We start from the raw sequence: 19066 nt of genomic DNA on the forward strand, positions 1-19066 counted from the left end.
TGGTGGCCGGGACCTTTGTGGGCTCCTTGGGGTGCTTGACAACACGGCTGTGGATGCTTTCCCACTTCTTGGCCAGCTGGGAATGGCTGTGGCACTTGCTCCAAGGCGCTTCCCCTGCTCAGGCTGAGAATTCCCCACCCCAGCAGTGACCACTGGTGACATGGGTGTGCACTGACACCCCAAGGCTTTGGTACGGGCACAGCAGCCTGGCATGAGCCCCTCCCCAGAGGCGATGAGGGACAAGTGTTGTCCTCACCTGACAAGCTCGATGACTCTCTCTCTGGGGGCTTCACTCACATCCTCATCGTTGATGGCGAAGATCTGGTCTCCTGGCAGGAGTTTATCCTCAGAGGGGCCGCCTACCAGGAGAGAGGGTCAGGGCCAACCCAGGCATCCCGGAGCTGTGGGGTGGAGGGGAAGCAGGAGGGTCCCAAGCACCCCCAAAGCATTTGCCCACGTACGTGGCTGTAGAGGACACCCTGCAGGCCCACCAGAGGGGACAGGAGAGGACAGGAGCCCAGGGAGGGGTCCCACCAGGGGGAAGTGCCACTGCATTTCCCGGCACGCTGCAGCTGTGTCCAGGAGCACCCCCACACCCTACCTGCTGCCACTGACCGCACCACCACTGGCCTCTCGCTGCCAGCCACAAAGCCGAATCCGTAGAGGGGGTGGCGCTGGACCGTCACCTGTTGGAGCGTGTCCGAAGGCAGCTGCCCACATTCCATATCATCGCCACCGCGCTCCTCCGGCATCACATGGCTGCGCTGGAATCACAGGGACAGGCTGTAATGCACCCCACCACGCAGCCCTGACCGTCACACTGAGCCCTCGGGGTCCTGGAGGGCAGCCCCACTCTCCCTGCAGCGCTCCCAGCACTCCCAGTCCTCTCCTGGGACAGGCACGGCCCCGTCCTCCCGTTCAGAGCGGTGCTGCTCAGTGCCTGTCCCTGCCACAGCACCAGCAGCTCAGGCAGGGGGACATCCACGGAGATGCCACACGAGGGTAAATCACCCCATCCTCTCCCAGCACCTCGCTGTCCCATCCCTGCCCCAGCACTGCACTTCATTAGATGGGAGATCTGTGTGGGATGAATTACTGGTGGTGTGGCTCTGGCCATTCCCTGAGGGATGGCACCGCCGTGAGGGTCAGGGGAGACCCTCAGCAGCCCTGGCACAGCCAGAGAGCTCTCTCTGCTGTTCTGCAGGGCTTTAACAGCAAACTCAAGTGCTGGCTTATTCGTGCTGTGTAGCACAGCTGAACAACATCAGAGATGAGTGAAAACAAGTTTAGCCAGTCTAAAAACTGGGATTAAGGCAGGCTCAGCTATGCTACTACAACCAAATCTCCACCATCAGCCCAGGGACTCCTTGGAGTCGAGGCAACCAGAAAATGAGGAGATCCAGCCCAGGGCAAGGTCGTGTCAAAGCTGCCCTTGGCATCCCAGAGCAATGCCAGCCATGGCTCCAGGCTGCTGGGCAGGGCTGTGAGCCTGCTTTGGGGGAGCAATCCCAGCACCACGGGATGGCCATGGAGCACAGCACAGATGGCAGCACACACAGCCCAGCCAGAAAAGCAAAGTGGTGAACGTGCTGTTGTTTCTGTGCTGCTCATTGCTTGTTCCTGTCCAGACTATTTAGTCTCTTTAAAAGAGATCCTTCCCGGCCTTTTGACAACACACTAATTGTTCCATCTCTTATCAGTTTAGGATTTGATGCATCATCCATCTAATGCTATCTGTCTGCATTTCTGACACCCCCACCTGCTCCCAGTGCCACTTTTGTCACCTGCTGCAGAGCCAAGAGGGACAGCACGTGGGGCTGGAAGAGGACAGGAGCTCCTGGCAGCTCCACACCAGCACACACAGCTTGGGGCTTGAGGACATCACTGTGCTGAGCCTGATCCCCAGGTAACCACCCAAAATCCTCTAAAGGAGGATGCCATGTCTGCCATGGGAGCCAGGAGAGCTCTGAGCACCAGGTGAGTCTGCCCAGGGTCAGGGATACAGCGCTGGCCATGGGTGAGCTGCGTTCTGTGGTGATGGGATGTCACCACAGCCAGGTGACCCATTCCCAGAGCCCAGCTGGATGGGTGCTTGTGGCTTTCCCCTCCCTCACGCAGCAGCACATGGCTGGAGAAGAAAACAGTGAGGCCTGGGGAAGGGAACTGGTGAGGAGCAGAAGGGTCTGGGCACCTCTTTGAGCACAGGAATGCCGCACCCACCAGCGCTCCCAGCAGGAGCACAGCCAGCTCCATCACCAGGAGAATGCAGCTGCAGGGAAGCACAGGCGAGACCATCTCCCCAGCGACTGTCTCTGCGCCGCCTCATTAGCTGCTCTGCTACTCCCATGAGCATTTAAAAGAACAACAGTAACAACTACAACAAAAGGAATCACACGACTCAACCAATTTTCTCAAACAAACGTTATCCAAGGCCACTGTGTGCAGCTGAAAAGGCGGCTGAATGCAGCACTGCGTCTCCACACGCCCGGCACGGCCAGGGAGAACGCGGAGACAGAGCTGGCCGCCACGAGACAGCAGTCACCGAGCTGCTGGCTTCCCAGGGGACACTCCTATTTCATCGCACCCCTGCTGCCCACAGCCATTCCAGCCCCCCCCATCCACGAGCCCCCGCAGCAGATGAACGCGAGGATGCCTCAGAGATGGGGCTGAGCTCAGTGCGATGGCTCTGGGGAAACAGAGGCAGGGGTTTGCTCACCAAGTCACAGCAAAGTGGATGGCGAGTCCCAGACCACAGCTGCCCAGTCAGGGCTGGTGCGTGCCCAGATCAGTCCTTCTGTGTGCAGTCTGGGAGTCGGGGTCACCCTCACTCCTCCCCACGGAACCCGCGGCTGAGTCACAGCCGGTGACCGCCCAGGGACCAGGGACAGCAGCCCAATTACCATCAGAATTGGTTGGCCGGGAAATCTCGGCAGCTTTAACAGACAAAAGGAAAAGAAAGCACACCTCACTTCAGCCACAACCAGCCTGCCATCCAGCGTCAAAGGGAAGAGGGGAATAAAGAGATGGATACTGACAATAAAAACTCCTTTACCGGGCTCTTAAGCTGCTCCTCTCCTGATAAGACTTGGACGCTGCAGAAGCATTACCAGGAAATTAAATAAAAGAGGACGAGTGTCCTCGTAAGCAGGACTTATCCACTGCTGGAGCAGCAGTAATATGCTCAGCAGCAGGTACAACATGCCTTCTCCACGCTGAGGCTCTGAACATCCTTCCTGCGGCAGCTCTCCCATGCCAGGCTTGGGGAATAACGTGTGCTCACCCTGGACCAGAGCGAGAGGTCAGAGAAAACCAGCAGCAGCGCGGGGTAAGGTAACTCTCTCCCTAACTCTGGTAATTGGCTGCACCCCAGGAGCCATCACTTCCCTGGAGCCTGATTCTTTTGCGTTTTTTCTTTTAATTTCTGGGCAGAGAGGTGCGCTGGGCTGCAAAGCTCTCACAGCAGGGAGCTGAGGCTATGAAACAACCCCTGGAGCTCAGCAGCTCCGTGCCATCAACAGCACCCAAACCCAGCCTCACCCTGGGGCCACAGTGCTCGGGGAACACCCACCACCCCCTTGGTGGGCACAGAGCAGCACTGACCCCATCCCACTGCAGGGAGCAGATGGCTGTTTATGTCCATGTCCCCACCCTGCCTGCTGCCCACTCTTAGCCCCAGAGCCTGCTCTGCATCCCCTCGGGGACCACCATGGCACAATGCCACCGAGGCACAAAGTCACTGGAAAACAGCTCAGCACAAAGTGAAAAGACTCATCAGGAGAAACCCCTCTGTGCCCAGCAGCAGCAGGAGCCCACCACAGACATACCCCTGTGGGAGCACCTGGCTCTTCACGGCATCTCAACTGACATGGCAAGAAGATATCCCACTGCTGAGGCTTGGACACTCATCTGCTGCCCTCAGAGCTGCCACTGATCTGGTCACACTCTGCCACCCAAGGTAAGAGAGACATCAGCTCTGTCCAGTCACTGCCCATCATGATACACTGCCAAGGGATGTGCCTTCAGCTTGCTGAGCACCTTCAGACCACCCTGCCACGGAGCAGCGCTGAACACGGAGCCTCATCCCCCCCAAACAAACAAAGGCAGAACAGGATCTGCTCCATAAGCTGATGCATACATTTTTAATTTCCTACTGCAATAAATCTCTGCTCCCTCTGAGGACTGATTTTCTGCCTTTGCTCTTAATGCTGACTGGCCATCTGCCACCAAAACAAACCAGTACCACCTGCCTGGGAGGAATGATGGTCTCCATCTACCCAGGACACTCACACCATTTCCAACTGCCTTTAAACAGTGTGACACCAGGTGAAAACACTTTCTGCAGCTGAAGATGGGCTCACAGCTCAGCTCCAGGATGGGGAGTGGGTATGGGAAGGTCTTGCCCCTTCTGCAGAGGGGCAGTTTGCAGGGGTGGGTGCCAGCTCTCCTCCCACTTCGTCTGCTGCCGTGAACAACCCAAGAACAAACAGAGCCCGTGGATTCCTGCCTCTCCTACTGCAAAACCATGCCCGGCTCCTCCATCTGCCAGGCTGCAGTTGGTGAACGGCTTGTGAGGCATGTGGGATCCTGAGCACGTGTGGCAGCGGCAGGAAACGCCGGGGAACGGGCCAAGAAGTGTTTTTATGGGGAGCATATGGCAGCTCCAGCCTCACACCCCGGTCTCCATCTCAGATGGAGCCGTGGAGCTGCCAGGGCGCGTGGGGACCAACACCGGGGACAAAAGCAGAGCAGGCAAAGCTGGCTGGCACAGGACCCACCACGACGTGCATCTCTGCTCCATCAGCCCTGCATCTGCACCCAGCAGGCATCTGGTCACCTTGGAAGATGCTATTTGGCCCAGGTTTATGTGTCAGACATCTCCAGCACAGGCAAACAGATGCTGTACTTCCAGAGCGCTGAGGAGCTGCTCGGTCACACGGAGCCTGACAGCCTGGGAAGGCTGCCCCTGCCCTGGTAGTGTTTAACAGCTGACTGAAGCGAGGAAAGCTGGACTGAGGGGTGCCAGCCTGGCTGAGACCAACACTAAAGGCAGCAGAATAACCCTGGCCTTCATGGGCGAAGTCCTTCATGGACCCAGCCTGGAGAATGCAGCCTGCACACGGCTCTGCCATATGGCCCACGACTTCACCCCCTGTGCTCCAGCTTGGATTTGCTGTCAATATTGGGAAGCAGTTTAAAATCAGCAGAGCTCCTCAAAGGGGTTAGCTCTGCTGCTGGTGCTGGCTCTGTCCTGAGCTGGCAGGCGAGGCAGGAATGCTGCTGGTACAAAGGTGGGGTGCCAGATGGCACCCGTTTGAGGGCCCAAATACCCCTGGCTTTCAGTGCAGGGACAAGCAGACAGTGAGCAGTGTCCAGCAGAGCTGCTGGAGAAGCTCATGAGTGGCCAAAGGCAGCTGTAAATAACGAAGCAGCAGCCGCAGCCTGGCTCCAGGCAGCAGCTGCAGCCTTCTGCTGCTCAGCCTGCAGCTTTTTAAATGGTCCTGGCATCTCACCTAGAGATAAACACAGGCAGAGGGGCCAGGAGGGTTGGAGGCTAGCTGGAAATCCAGCACCTGTTATATCCTGGGGGTGGCAGAGACAGGCTTATTGCCTCCTTGGCCAGCTCAACAAGGTGCTGGGGGGCAAGAGGGGCCCAAAAATTCTCAAAGTAATGATGCCTATTGCAGAAAATACAGTGTAAGCATGGCTAGCAAAGACCCTGTGTGTCACCACAATCTCCAGCCATGCTCAGGTCACCAGGAAAAACAGCTTCTGCACAGGGAGAGACTGTCCTGGAACAAGCCCTGTGAGACATGGCCAGATGCACCACGGAGAATCTGAAGCTCAGCCTGCATGCCACCTTCCACACAAAAACACTCACAGACATTGCCTTCCCCAGCTAAGACTTGGGATGTCCAGGCTAGAAAGGAGAAGAGGGACCATGATGGCCCCTGAAACCAGCCTGACACTGGGCAGGGGGCTGGCACTGCATGAGAACTGGGAGGCACCTGTGGAACGAGGTTTGATGCATGGGAAAGGCAGTGCTTTGCACACAGGAGCCAGCTAATCCCAGGAGCTCCCTGCCACAGGATGCTGGGGAGGCTGGAAATTCAATTGGGTTTGAAAAGCAATTTGCAGCTACTAAAGCCAGAGGCCTCCACAGTTCCCGTGCTACAGCTTGCCAGATCTTGGGAGAATTTAAACCAAGAGTCATCTGATCAATGTGCAGCAGGAGAGAGGACCTGAGCCCACCTTGCTGGCACAGTTCATGTACGTGGGCTGCCCGAGGTGCCCATGAGTGTGGCAGAGATGGGACCCCAGTTGCACATGCCTGAGTGTGCCACTGGATGCCTTCAGGAGGTCCTCGGGTTCCAGGGCAATCACTCAGCACCTGCAGGAGTGAAGGATGCTGAGTGTGAGACGATGACAACCTCCAGGTTGTTCACTCACAGCCTGGCCATGCCTGCACAAACTGGGGACAGGCTGGGGTGCTGTGGAACCTGTCTGAATGCCCCCTGAAGACAGCAGGTTCCCTCACTGGTGCAGGTTTCCACCACGTTACAAACACCATTCTCCTCCAACTTGTTTTATGCTATTACAAACACCATCCTCCTCCACCAAATTGTTTGAACCAGGGGCTCCCACTCAGGTAAAGATTTTCTCCTCCAATCTTCCCTACGATTTTTGGCTGTTTAAAGGATTTTTGATCTCCCCAGCTGGAGAAAAGGATCAAAGCAAAATCCTTTAGCAACAGGATCAGGCCCAGAAGGCTCGTGCTCCTGACTCACCCAGCAGCAAGGAAAGGATCACAGGGCTGCCAGCAAAACTGAGAGAGCCTGAGCTGGAGAAGAGGGACTTGAGACAGGCAGGGCTTCCCTTGCAGGGCTCTAACAAATCTGCTTGCAGTGAGAGAGGGGTGTGAAGAGGAAAGCCTGTCTCCTCTCGGGCATTGAGAGCACGCCCTGAGCACGGGCTGCAAAGCCACACCACGGGACAGTTCTTTTAGGTTATCTTTCTTTACATTTGGGGATGTCCAAGCAGCTGGGCACTAATCTAGGGCCTGGGAGATTTTCCAGCCCCTCCTCTGCCACCATCTGCTCTGGTGACCATGGGTAGGTTACCTTGGTCCTCTCTTCTATGGTGCTCCACTGGTGCCAGCAAGGCAGGAGCCCCCCCTTGCCCAGCTGGGCAAGACTCAGAGGGATTTTTGCCTTTGTGAGGACTACAGAAATACAATAAACAGACAGTCAACACTGGGATAAAATGAGATGAACACATAAGAGGATTAATCAGAGATAAGGAGCAACAGAATAAGATTTGCAGCATTTTTCTCCGTTATTTGTGCGATGCTCAGCTGCATGATGGGGGCTTGGAGTGATACCAGTTCCCCACCACAGCCTGGCCACTCTCAGCGTGCCTGTTACTGCTACAGTTTTAACTCAGGAAACCTCTGTGTTTTACTAACTTTGTTTTCTGGCGGCACTGGAAGCAAACACCCCTAGCCCCGTGGGGAGGAGGGGGATAACACCAGTCCCAGGTGCTCCTGCACCTCTCATGCTGTCAGCTTGAGCCCCCAGGTGCACACAGCGTGTCCCCAGAGCCTCGTGTTCCTCAGGGACAGGGTCTGGCTGCTGCATGGCACAGCAGCTCCTCTCCAGCAGCAGGAGAATGGCTCCCCCCACACCTGCGTGGGCACCAGGCACCCGAGGCCCACCTTGCTCCAGCAGGTTCGCAGGAGGAGAAATTTATTGCTGCATATAAAGTTCAGGGGGGAGTTAAATAAGGCAGGAGATTTACACATCCTTTACATTCCATTAGCAAGCAGGCACAGCCTGCATCCCCTCCCAGGCATCAGTGAGGAAGATTCAGGGAGGCTGTCAGCCCTCCTCTCCCACAGCTGGCAGAGAGGATTGAAAATCCAATCAAGCACTTTCCTCTGGGCCTTCAGGAATCCCAGGACTTTCACTGTGGATTTATAGGGAGCAATTTCCTCAGTGGATGGCTTGGACTCCTATCTCCACCCAGCACAGCACAGAGCAGGGCAGGGAAGGGACCTGAGGGAAGGAATGGCAGAGGAGGCAGGACAGCAGGAGAGATAACAGCATCCCCAGCCCAGACGGCTGCGTGACAGCCCCTGGGTGCAGAGGGAGCATGAGCTGGACTCAGAGCTCACCCAGCAGCTCCAGCAACCCACAGCCCTGCCAGCCCATCCAGGGAGAGAGCAGGTGGCAAACAGTAGAGCACTTCTGGCAGTACAATATTGGTGAGAGAGTCCCCCAAGCTGTGACAGAACTGGCCCACAAGCTCGCCTGCATGGCAGCAGGGACGGTCCCATCAAGCCCCCAATACTGTCACCAGCCTTGACAAAAGCTGTGCAGGAACCTGCTTATGGGAGGTGACAAACACAGCCTCACAGAGTCCCCCTCCACCCCTGCATTTTCTAGGCTCCCTCTCTGTGCTCCAGGGCTTAGTAAAGGTCTTGAGCTGATGCAAGATAAAGGCAAAAAACATTAAAAAGAGAAAATGCACAGGAGCAGAGGAGCCTTTGCGTGTGACACCTCCAGCCTGGGGCTGCTGGCCTTTCTAGCAGAGAGGCTTAGTTGATACCTCTTTATAATCTCTTCATAATCAGCTGCCAGCTCAGCTGCCTGTGCCAGGGTGCCCCTGGGGGTGCAGGGCGAGGAGGGGACTCTGCAAACTGCAGCGTGCAGTGCTCATGAGCGCGGTGTATTTCCCAGGTATATAAATTTAGAGGCACACCTGCCCACGTGGGCTCTGTTTTCAACACGTGGGTGTACAAACGTTGCATCGAAGAAGCAGCAGCAGCCGCCTTGGAAGACGGCACCTGTTTGTGTACAGCCCCATGACTCCTCACCCACAGGGTACCACAGGGTGCTCACCTGGGGAAATGCTGCAGGAATAGAACCACAGAATGGCCTGGGTTGGAAGGGACCTCAAAGCTCATCCATTTACAATCCCCCTGCCATGGGCAGGGACACCTTCCACCAGACCAGGTTGCTCAGCACTCCCTCCAGCCTTGCCTTGGACACTTCCATGCATGGAGCAGCCACAGCTTCTCTGGGCAGCCTGTGCCAGGGCCTCCCCAACCTCACAGGGCAGAATTATTTCCTAGTATCTAATCTAAACCTACTGTCTCTCAGTTTGAAAGAGACTTGGGGACACAGAGCTGCTCCTGGCACAGCACAATCTGACTGGCGTGCTCCAGGGTCCCTGTGGGATGCACGCACACACTGTCCCCAGGGGAAAGCCCAAGGGAAAACTCCATGCTGGTCCCCCCCCACCACAACTCCCACGCAGCACCCAAGGTCACACTCACCCAGGCTGTGGCAGAAGAAGGGGCTGCCAGCACAGCCCTTTGGTCCCTGGGGTACCAGGTGGAACAGAGCACCAACAAGAGCAAGGTGCTCGTTCCCCACGTGCAGTGTGGGTGCCCACAGCTTTGCTTTGCCCACATCCCTGCTCTGCGGGGCTGCAGCACTGCACTCACCACGGCACTTTCAAAGCACCTGTAATGGAGACAAACACCCTGACAGGTTTCTAAACAAGGCCCAATCACTTATAAATATTGGTGCCGTGAGTTTGCCTCCCCTGCCAGGAGAGGGGGAGCGGCAGTTCAGGCTGGTGCTGGCACCAGAGTGACCACTGGCCACGTCCTGTGTGCACTCCCAGGAGATGCTGCTGAAGGCACAGCAGTGCTGGCGAGTGCTGCACACGGAGCGTCATCGCAGCAGACCTCAGCACTCCTGCTGCATAAGGATCTGATGATTTTCTGAGTTCCTGCTGTAGTAATGAGCTTAATCAGCCCATGCAAATCAGTTTCCATTTGAAACCAGCCTTATCTAATGGAACCCACTCAGTATTTGCCTCCTGGAGTTTTCACACAGGCTGATCTTCCCCCTTTCAGGTGTGAAAGGCAATTGGGACAGGGAATAGTTTCACCTGCCCCAGCACCAGATGCAGCTTGGAGCTCAGTGGCAATATCTCAGCTTCATTTCTCACATTCTCATCGTTTCTGGAAACAAAGGGGGTTAGGCTCTGAAAACCCCTCTCCTGAGGCAATGGATTATGTCCTTAGATCACTGCAGCCATTCAGAGGAGCATTTGGATAATGGAATTTACACAATTTAGCCCCTGGTGTCCGTGGGTTCAGCAGGAGAGCCCCTCCACCACGGCCTATTTTGAATAAGCAAATCAACCACGCACAGGGAGATTCATTTTGTAAAGTGCAAGTGGAAAAAGCAATGCCAGTTCCCATCCATTCCTGGCCGACATTTTATTTAACAGGTTATTCATTTGCCCCAGCGTCCTCAGCAGCAGCAGCAACAACCACTCCTGCAACCTCCCATAACTCACACTGCCAGTTCCTTTCCCGGGTGTCTCCTCCTCCTCCCGGAGGTAATTAGCAACTATGAAGGTGTTACACAGCAACCCACCCCATGCTGTTTGATGCCACAGCCCCAGTGCTGGCTCCAGGAGCCCCTGGACAGCACCATGTCCTCCAGCACCAAATGATACCCCAAAGAGACCCCAAAACTCATCCTTCAGGCTTGATCCTTCCAGGGATGCAGAAGCCCGAGCCCTCTTCAAACCTTTGGGACAGAGGCCCCCTGAACTCCTGAGAGAGCCTGGGCTGGAGCTGACCATCAGACTGGTCAGTGCTGCACAGACCTTCCCCAGCTCTGTGGACCCTGGACCAGGTGTTGGTGCTGGACCCCAAGGTGTGCACAATGCCACCAGCAAGTGAAACCCCTGGGGGCACACACAGGTCTGCCCCAAGCCCCTGCCCACACCCAGGACCCCTCTTGCCCATCCTACTTCTTTTCTGTTCCTCTCCAGAGCCCTGCTATGGGGCTCTGGCTGATCCACCAGGCTGGACTCGGTGTCTCAGCCCCAGCCAAGGCAGAGACAGAGAGCAGGTCTTGGAGACTGTGCTCACGATGCTCCCTGACAAGGCTCAGGCAGGGCAGATGCTAAGCCTAAACGAGCTTTGCCAAGGGGGAAAAGCCCTCTGGCAGAAGGAGGATGTCTGGAAGGGTGTCTGAGCCCTGCAGAGAAGGGGACAGGGCTGCAAGGAGCTGCCTCTGGAAAGGGAGTGTGGGCTTGGAGCAGCCAGCTGCTCTGGGAAACCACAACCAGCATGGCTCTGCTCACCAACTGCACTGCACTCCTCCTTTTTTGTTTTTTCTTGCTCTCTTTTTCTCCAATTTATCTTTTTGACACGTTCAATGATGCTTCTGCAGACTGAAAACAATAGAGACAGAGTTTCAGCCAAGGCAATTTCAGAGCTGAATCAAAGCTAAAATAACCTAGACACAGAGCAGCTGAGCAGACATAGCTCAGTGAGGGGGGACAGAGCAGTGCAGGTGCCCTGTCCCTCTCTGCAGCTCCCACAGCCCGGCTGGCAGAGAGGACAGCAAGTCCCACTCAGGAGCTGTGTGTCTCGATCTCCCACTTGCCTGACACCCCTTTCTGGCCCTGGTGGCATCATTTCCCCCCCTCCCAAAGATCCAAGTCCCCATCCCAGTGCAAAGCCAACCCTGGCAGCTGCAGCTGAGTGCGTACCTGCTTGCCCGGCACACTGGCTCCGTGCTTTGCACAGCAAGCACCAGTGTTTGTTGTCCTGACCTTACAGCCCTGCAGAGCTTCCAGGTAGATTTTAATTTTTTTTTCCCCCTACAAGTACTACTCTGCTGCTACGTGAAGGAGGTGGGAGGGAGGGACGGACAGACACACAATTGTGGAGAGAGGGAGGATGAGCCGATTCTGCCAAGTGAATATTGCAACTGGACTCGTAACGAGGAACAAGACACAATCCTCACCATGACTCAGCCTGGAAACACATGCTGCTTCCCAGTCCCACTGCCAGGACTGGCACGTCCCCACTGCTCATCCCACAAGGAAGCAGCCCATGGCTGCCACCCCAGCACTCGCCCCACATACATTTCACAGCCAGGGCAGGTAAAGCCAGGCAGCTCCTGGTACCTGGACAGGCTGATCATGCCAAAAGGCAGCCAGGCAAAACAGGGGCTGATGCTGTGCAGGGCAAGCTGTGTGTGGCTGACACGCTGCTTGGTCTCTTGCAGACCTCCTGAAAGCAGCTGTCAGAGCCTGTCTGGTTCCAGCTCCCTGCCTCTCCAGACACACCGGTAATTCTGCTCCACTGTGCGTGTGCCACCTTTGTTTCTCTCTGAGAGAGAAAGGGTTTCAGCGCTGTGAGCCTCAATATTCTTGAAGAGCATCAAAAGCAGCAGGCAAAGCAGAGAAATGGGATCACAAGCGTCCCTCAGGGCTGGTCCATGAGGGCACCTTATGCCCCAGAATTCCTGCCATGGGGACAGTTGTCCATACAGGACACTGTGCACAACCTGGGTGAAGTTCGGGGGGCTGGGAAAGGCAGCATGGTGTCCTTCTGCTCCTGCACCTTACTTGTGAATTGCCACATCCAGCTTCAGGTTTAACCGTGGGGCTGGGCAGGAGCTGCCTCAAGCACCTTCTCTGGGCCCCACATGAGCATCCCCAAGGAGTCAGTGGCTATCCCAGTCCCAAAGAGCCTGTGCCATCCCCTTGGCTCCCCAGCCAAGGCACTGTGAGCACCACACACTGTGGCAGCCATAGCTTGCCTGGGGTGGTGTGAAACCCCTGGCTGGGGCTGGCAGGCAATGCTCTGCTCATGCCAGAATCTTCTAAGGGAAATGCTCGGCATCACCTCCTTGGATTAGGGGGATGTTAGACCTCCCCCTCCTCTCTGCCCTCGCTCCAGCTGGCTCCATCTCTCTGGAGAATACATCCCAGTGCCAAGTGACATGGACTTGATCATCTTCTGAGGACATGCAAATAAAACCAGAGCCCTTCTCCCTCCTCACACACGTTCCCCGCGCCGCCTGTTTACAGCGAACGCCGTGGCGCGGCAGCCAGAGTGACAGCTCTGAAGATGACATGTCAGCTCTGGCTGTCCCGGGAGGATGTGTCAAACTGTCACACGGCATTAGCTGCAACACATTCCTGCACAACACCCTGCAACCCACGCTGCCACAGGGCTGTGGCACCCCTGCTATGCCAGCACTCGGAGCCTGGGGTGTGGGAGCGCTGCCTCCACTCCATCACCTCCCTGGGCAGTCCCCTGGCCAAGGGGTGCCTGCCAGCCACTGCTTTTTGTCACCTGGCCCCTTGCACATCTTCTCCTGCAGCAGGACACTGCTGCCATGGGTTTGCAGACCATGACAGGCTGATGGGATCAGGCTGAAACAACCGCCTGGCTGCCACTCAAGCACCAGGAGCCCGGACAGGCACGGGGGGAAGGATGGAGATGGAGGTACCGTGTTACAGCCCCAGCCCACCTCACACCCACACCGTGACAGCCCTCCAGGAACCATCTGGTGGTGGCATGGAGAGCTTGGCATGGGGCAAGACACTCCTCATGGGGCAAGACACTGGTGGGGCTGTCTGAGTCCCGTGGGACACAGCCCTGCTCCCCATCACCATCCCCTCCCTTGCCACATTGTACCAGCCCTGGCCTGTGCCCTCGAGCTGCTGGAGAGTGAAGCAAACAGATCTGCCTACAGCACCACTGCTTTGCCTTCACCAAGAGACCCAAGCAAATCAATTTGGGGGCAGGTTGAACCCTCTGCAGGGCACTGGTAGAGCCTCAGAGGAGAGGTGGCCCAGTTAGCACAGCAGCAGCAGCTCTCTAACCCACCCTGCGTGTTCACAGCACCACGTTCACATCCAGAGAGCATCGCAGAGCCAGGACTGACACCGCTCCCCATCTGCACCACTGCCCGTGGTCCCCACAGCTGTCACCTTGGCACTTCTGGAGAATGACAATTCGTAGTCGCTGGTGGCAACACATCAGATGACTTTGTCCTGTGTCACAAGAAGTGGCAGAGAGAGCTGAACTTGGCCTCAGAGCTCGCTGCCCCTTCCTTCGCCGGCTCAGATCGATGCTTTGAGGCAGTGCCTGGCTCTGGGCAGCTGTGAGGCTGGGGTTAAGCTGCTTGGGCACCAGCTGGGTTGTACATAACACAAGAGGCAGCTGCAGTTCCTGTAAGACCAGGCCAGGAACGCCTCTATGTGACACTCTTAGTTTGGCCAACAGCACCAAAACCACCTCCCAGGGATGTGGACAAGGAGCCACCAGCCCTTGCTGCCTCCTCGTCAAGCTCCAGGCACAGCTTCTCCCATTTTCTACTTCACTGTTCAGGTTAAAATCCTTCTGTTAGCCTATAAAAAAGGTAATTAAAACGATAACAACATCAATCAAATGCTCTCAGCAGATGAGCCAGTTGGTCCTTCATTCCTCCTGGCTGCCAGCAGCTCATTGTCATGGGTGGACAGGAGCTGCAAGCTCCATCCTGGGGCCAGGATGGACATCCATCTGGGAAAGCTGGGGGGCTCGTGGGGCAAGAGTGGGAAGGATTTCAGCTCCCACCTTGGGATGCTCTGGCACCCTCTCAGCACTCAGCTTGCTGGCAGGGAGCTGCATGGGTGCTGTGGAGGAAGGAGAGCTCATGGACTCCCCCTGCTCAACCGCAAAACCAATTATCCTTGTGGCAATTAAAAGGGAGGAGAGACAAAGCCCTCTGACCAAGAGCATCTGCAAATCCTGACGCCAGTGCCAGGGGCTGAGGAAGGAGGAGCAGATCTCCCAGAGCCATGGCTCTGTGCCAGCCTGTGCACACACAGGGGATGGATTACCCAGCAGCATTTTGGTAATGACAGGCTGTACCACAAATCTGCAGGACAGAGATGAGATGCTCCCAAGTCTCTGGTCACCTTTCTACAGCCCCATCAGTCCTGCTGCTGCAGACAGAGTGGTCAGGATATATTGGAAGCTACAGGCAATACAAAGCTCAGGGTCTTGGGGCAGTTTCCAAATAATGCCTGGGTCCACTGAGGCACAGACACGGTGTAGGTGATGGAGATGTGCTTCCCACTCCCCTCAGAGCTGTCCTGGGGGCATCACTTACACCCTGTGCAGGACAGGGAGATAGAGACTTCTCTGCTCCTTCATGGACAGGCAGGAGCAGGGCTCTGCAGTCAAATCACACAGGGGCTGAGAGAGCCACAGGTGTCATACCTGGCCTCTGCTCTCCATGGCAAGCAGGTGATTCCTGGGAAAGCAGCCTGTGCTGGAGCCTGGGTGACAAAGTGCTGCCTCATCAGCAGAGGGGCCTGCAGGAGCTGTGCTCAGCACACCTGGTGCTCAAGCCATTTCCACGAGGCCCCTCTGCTGAACAGGCGCCAGGTGAATGAGCGAGTGATGAGACACTGCCAGCTCAAACGTCCCCACGTGCCGCTGGCGGGATGGCAGCACGATTCCTCCTGACCGCACGCCTCAGCCCTGCTTTATTGGTCCTGTAAAACCCACACACGCCAGCATCCCTGCTGACACCTCATTTGCAGGAGTACTGCCGGGGGCAGGTAAACACAGGCAAGTCATCAGTATCAGCATCAGCAGAGAGTATCTAACTAGGATCTTCCCCTGCCTGAACAGGTAGCAAAGGGAAGGTGTTCCCTCAAAAAGATCTCCTCTGAAGAGCTGAAACAAAGCAAATCCCAGCGTCTTCCTCGTACAGAGCCAAGGGATGGGAGCTGAGACTGGAGCATCCAGCTTCTCTCCCACAGCCTTTCCTCCTTCCTGGAGGAACCCACAGCTCTGGAAAGGCCCCCACTCCCTGGGGAATGCTCTCTTCCCTCCTCCAGTTCAGGCCTTGTTCCCCTTTGGAACTAGAGGATTCTGACTGAGGAAAGCACCTTTTCAAAGAAAAAATAAAAATCAAAACCCAGCATTTTATTGCTGTTACACATCAGTGGGGCACGCACTGTGCTTTGCTGGCTGTGATTATAGAGACCCTCGTGTGAACCCCCACAGCTAACGGGGTGGGGATGCAGCTCCCAAGGTCTCTTCCCTGTGTCCCCACCCCGGGCAGGACCAGGTGTCTGCTGCCTTCTCAGAAATGTCTCTCTCATCAGCAGGGTTACAGCAGGAACAGACCCAGGGCTCACTGGCTCAAGTTCTCTGTACAGCGGGTGAAAAGAGGAGTCTCACGAGAGCAGCTCAAAGGTGATGCGGCAGCAGCCAGAAGAATCACCAGCTGCTCCATGCACAGAATACAATTCCCATTAAAGGGGAAAAAAAGCGCAAAGCACAAAAACCAACCAAGCACTGAAGTGCTTCAAAGCATCCTCTACCTCACCAGAAGGAAGGACCCTTGGCACAGGCTCTCTGACACTGAGACCCCAAGCCTGGGAGAAGCTCCAGTGCAGCCTCCCTGCTTCCCACCACCCACCCTGCTCGTGAGATGGCCTGGGGGGGCTGCAATAAGAAAGATCCATGGGGTCTGGGGGGTCTGTGGAGTCTCTGAGGCAAAGTGTTGGGTGCAAAGCAGTTTGAAGCCTTCCCTACCCCTGGAAGGAATTGAAGGGGGTCTGCAGGGTGTGGGGCAAAGACTGCTGACACGTCCCAGCACCCCAGGCTGGATTGTCTGGGAAGAGGGCATGGACTCCATCGTATCTGAGCCCAGACACCACACACTGGCAGCCCCAGACCACTTCTGCGGTGAGAAGGAGCCACAAGGAGTTGTTAATTTGGCATTCTGCTAATGGCAAAGGGAATTAAGGGCTTCCCAGAGAGGCCAGCTCTGGGACCTGGATTTAGCAGCATCGTTCCCTTGGGGATTGCAAAGACAATGTAAATTCCCAGTGGATTAAACTTGAAGAGGATACCCAACTAGCAGGGAGAGAGGAGAGGCCAGCACCATAGGAGGGATGGTAATTACACAATTACCTGCCAGCCTTTTAGGACGATGAAATTTTATATAGATAAATAGAGACTTAATACAGCTGGGGAAACAGTCAGTGCTGGGGCAGGAGCAGCCTCTGCTATCTGGCTGATGGCAGCACACAAGCAAGGCAAGAGAGGAGCTGGGTTTGCACAGCAGAGCCGTCCTGGGAATGATGGGGGGACAGGGGGACCAGGGACAGATGCAGAGAAGGAAGCAGGGATGGCTCGGCGAGCACTGAGATCAGTGCTGCAAGGAGCCTCAGCCCCTGCTTAGCAGTCAGGTCAGGCAGCACCAACGCTGCCCAGGCGCAGGAACAGGACACGCTGTTTTTCCTCTTGCAGTCAGGGAGCACAGGGATGGGTTAACCTTTGCACCACGGCCCGGGCTGGTTCCTGCATCGCTGCCTGTCCCAGACCCACAGGCACCCCAGCACCTGTGGACGGCACACCTGGGCTTTTGCAAGAGCAAGGCAGAAGTGTTGAAGAGCAGAAGAGGCGGAATGGCAGCAAACCTGAGAGCCAGCCTGCAAGCCTGCAGAGAGCTGGCTGCCTGCCTCTCCTCCAGGGCTGGGGATGGCTGAGCCCTCAGAGCTGGGCATTTCCCTTGCTCGCTGCCACATCCCAGCCGGCTAGCAGCCGCCCTCCTCACGGCCTTTCCAGCCTTTGCCAGTGCTGGGAAACACCAGGCTTTGCTGCTTTTTGTTCCAGTGCAGGCTGCTTCCCGGCTCTCCTGGGCAGGGAGGGACCACACACCCTGCCCAGCCCCGAGGTCGGGGTCCCGGGGTCCCCATTCCAGCCGCTGCCATGGGGAGACATCTCCTGGGTTCCTTGGAAACGCTGCCGAGTGGGAGCTGCCACTCAGGGAGTGAGTCACGCTGCCGGGCGGGCGAGGGTGGCTTGCTGGCACGCCAGGCACTGGCTACCACTCGCCCCCCGAGAGCTGCAGTGACAGTGACACGGGGCACAGAGCCAGGGTCTCCCCACGGAGCGGCATCTCCTGCAGCTGGATGACAGCCCCACGCCTCCCACCCTGCTCCACCGGGCTGGTAGCTGCTAAAGCACTGCAAAGCACTCCCAAAGGCTGCTTTTCCATGCCATGCAATCAGGGAGAGAAGGAGCAGCCCTGGCAAGGCAGCTCCTGCAGAGATGGAGACCCTGTGTCCCACTGCACTGAGGCAGCTCCTCCCTCCCAGCTCAGAGACTTTGGGACTAAGGGGAAACTGAGGCACAGGGGGAGGAAGGGACTTGCAGCAGATCGCTGATGGTGCAGAAGCCCAGAGGCAAAAGGCTCTTCTGATCCTCCTCATCCTGGGGGAGGCATCCCCCAAACCACAGGGCAGCAGCCCAGCCATTCCCCTTTGGAAACCACCTCCCTGCCTGGCCTCAAAGATAGCACAAGCTCCTCAAAACCCGATGGGATGATAAGCACCTCTTCTGAAAGGGAGCAATTACCACAAAATACTGATTATGCAAATACCTTGGTTACCAAAATGATGTTCCCTGAATTCTGAGTAGGAAAGAAAAGAGCTGTGGAGAAAATTTGTTTAGCCAAGAGCTGCATCACGTCTATTTAAAGTGCTGAGAGGTGGAGAGGGACCTCCCTGGACAAAGGGGCTTTAGGAGACCACCACAGCCTGGTGACCATCACACCAGGGACAGAGATGGGGCATGGCATTTCCCTTTCCTCCCAAAGCACTTCAGAAACATTACTATCACTGCCCTTGCAAGAACGAGGAAACTGAGGCACAGAAGCAGAAGGCACTTGGCCAATGCGACCCAGAGTGCAGAGAAGAGGTTGAGGTGCTGCAAAGAACAGAGCAGGGTATCCCACTGCTTCCCAGTGCCCCACACTCACTGCACTGGGGTGGGACAGGTCAGGCTTCCCAGAGCTGGCTTTGTGTGGAGCAGAAGTGTGGAGAGAGGCAACAACAGAGAATGGCACTGGGGGCAAAAACCTCTGTAGAACACTCAGAATGGGTTGGGACAGCAGCAGCCACAAGGCTGGTTAGGGTAGGGCTCAAGGGGAATCCCCTGAGTGTCATTTCAACAGGCAGCAACTGTCCTGCCTCAGCACATCCTCCCTGGGATGGGGACAACAGCATTCCCCAGGCCTGGCATCACTGGCTTGAGAGGAGCAGGGCTCAGGGTGCCACTCTGCACAGCCCTGGCTGTGCTCTGCTGCTCTGGGCTTCTCCCAGCCTTATCCACTGCCATGATGGGTCAGTTTTGCAGCCCCAAGGCCTCGAGTGGACTGCACAGCTGGTG

At 56.4% G+C, this 19066-nt stretch overlaps 1 protein-coding gene across 4 annotated transcripts in view; it reads right to left on the reverse strand.

The window, feature by feature from the left end:
* FRMPD3 (FERM and PDZ domain containing 3) overlaps positions 1-19066 on the reverse strand; it is a 58826-nt gene that overhangs the window by 29507 nt on the left and 10253 nt on the right. Inside the window, exons 1-2 of one of the 4 annotated variants that reach the window (XR_006018057.1) lie at positions 602-8947; positions 257-359 (exon numbers count right to left, since the gene is read on the reverse strand). Coding sequence is in view for 3 of the 4 variants with exons in the window: in XM_042040073.1 (XP_041896007.1) it covers positions 257-359; positions 602-752 (254 nt within the window). In the remaining variant the exon portion in view is untranslated. Of the gene's footprint in view, positions 1-256; positions 360-601; positions 8948-19066 lie in introns of those variants that run through there. The other 3 variants (XM_042040073.1, XM_042040075.1, XM_042040074.1) reach the window with 3 other exon arrangements.

Source organism: Corvus kubaryi, unplaced genomic scaffold (assembly GCF_017639235.1).
Source record: "Corvus kubaryi isolate FWS band 111438036 unplaced genomic scaffold, C.kubaryi_AGA036_p1.0 37395, whole genome shotgun sequence".
Taxonomy (NCBI): Eukaryota; Metazoa; Chordata; class Aves; order Passeriformes; family Corvidae; genus Corvus; species Corvus kubaryi.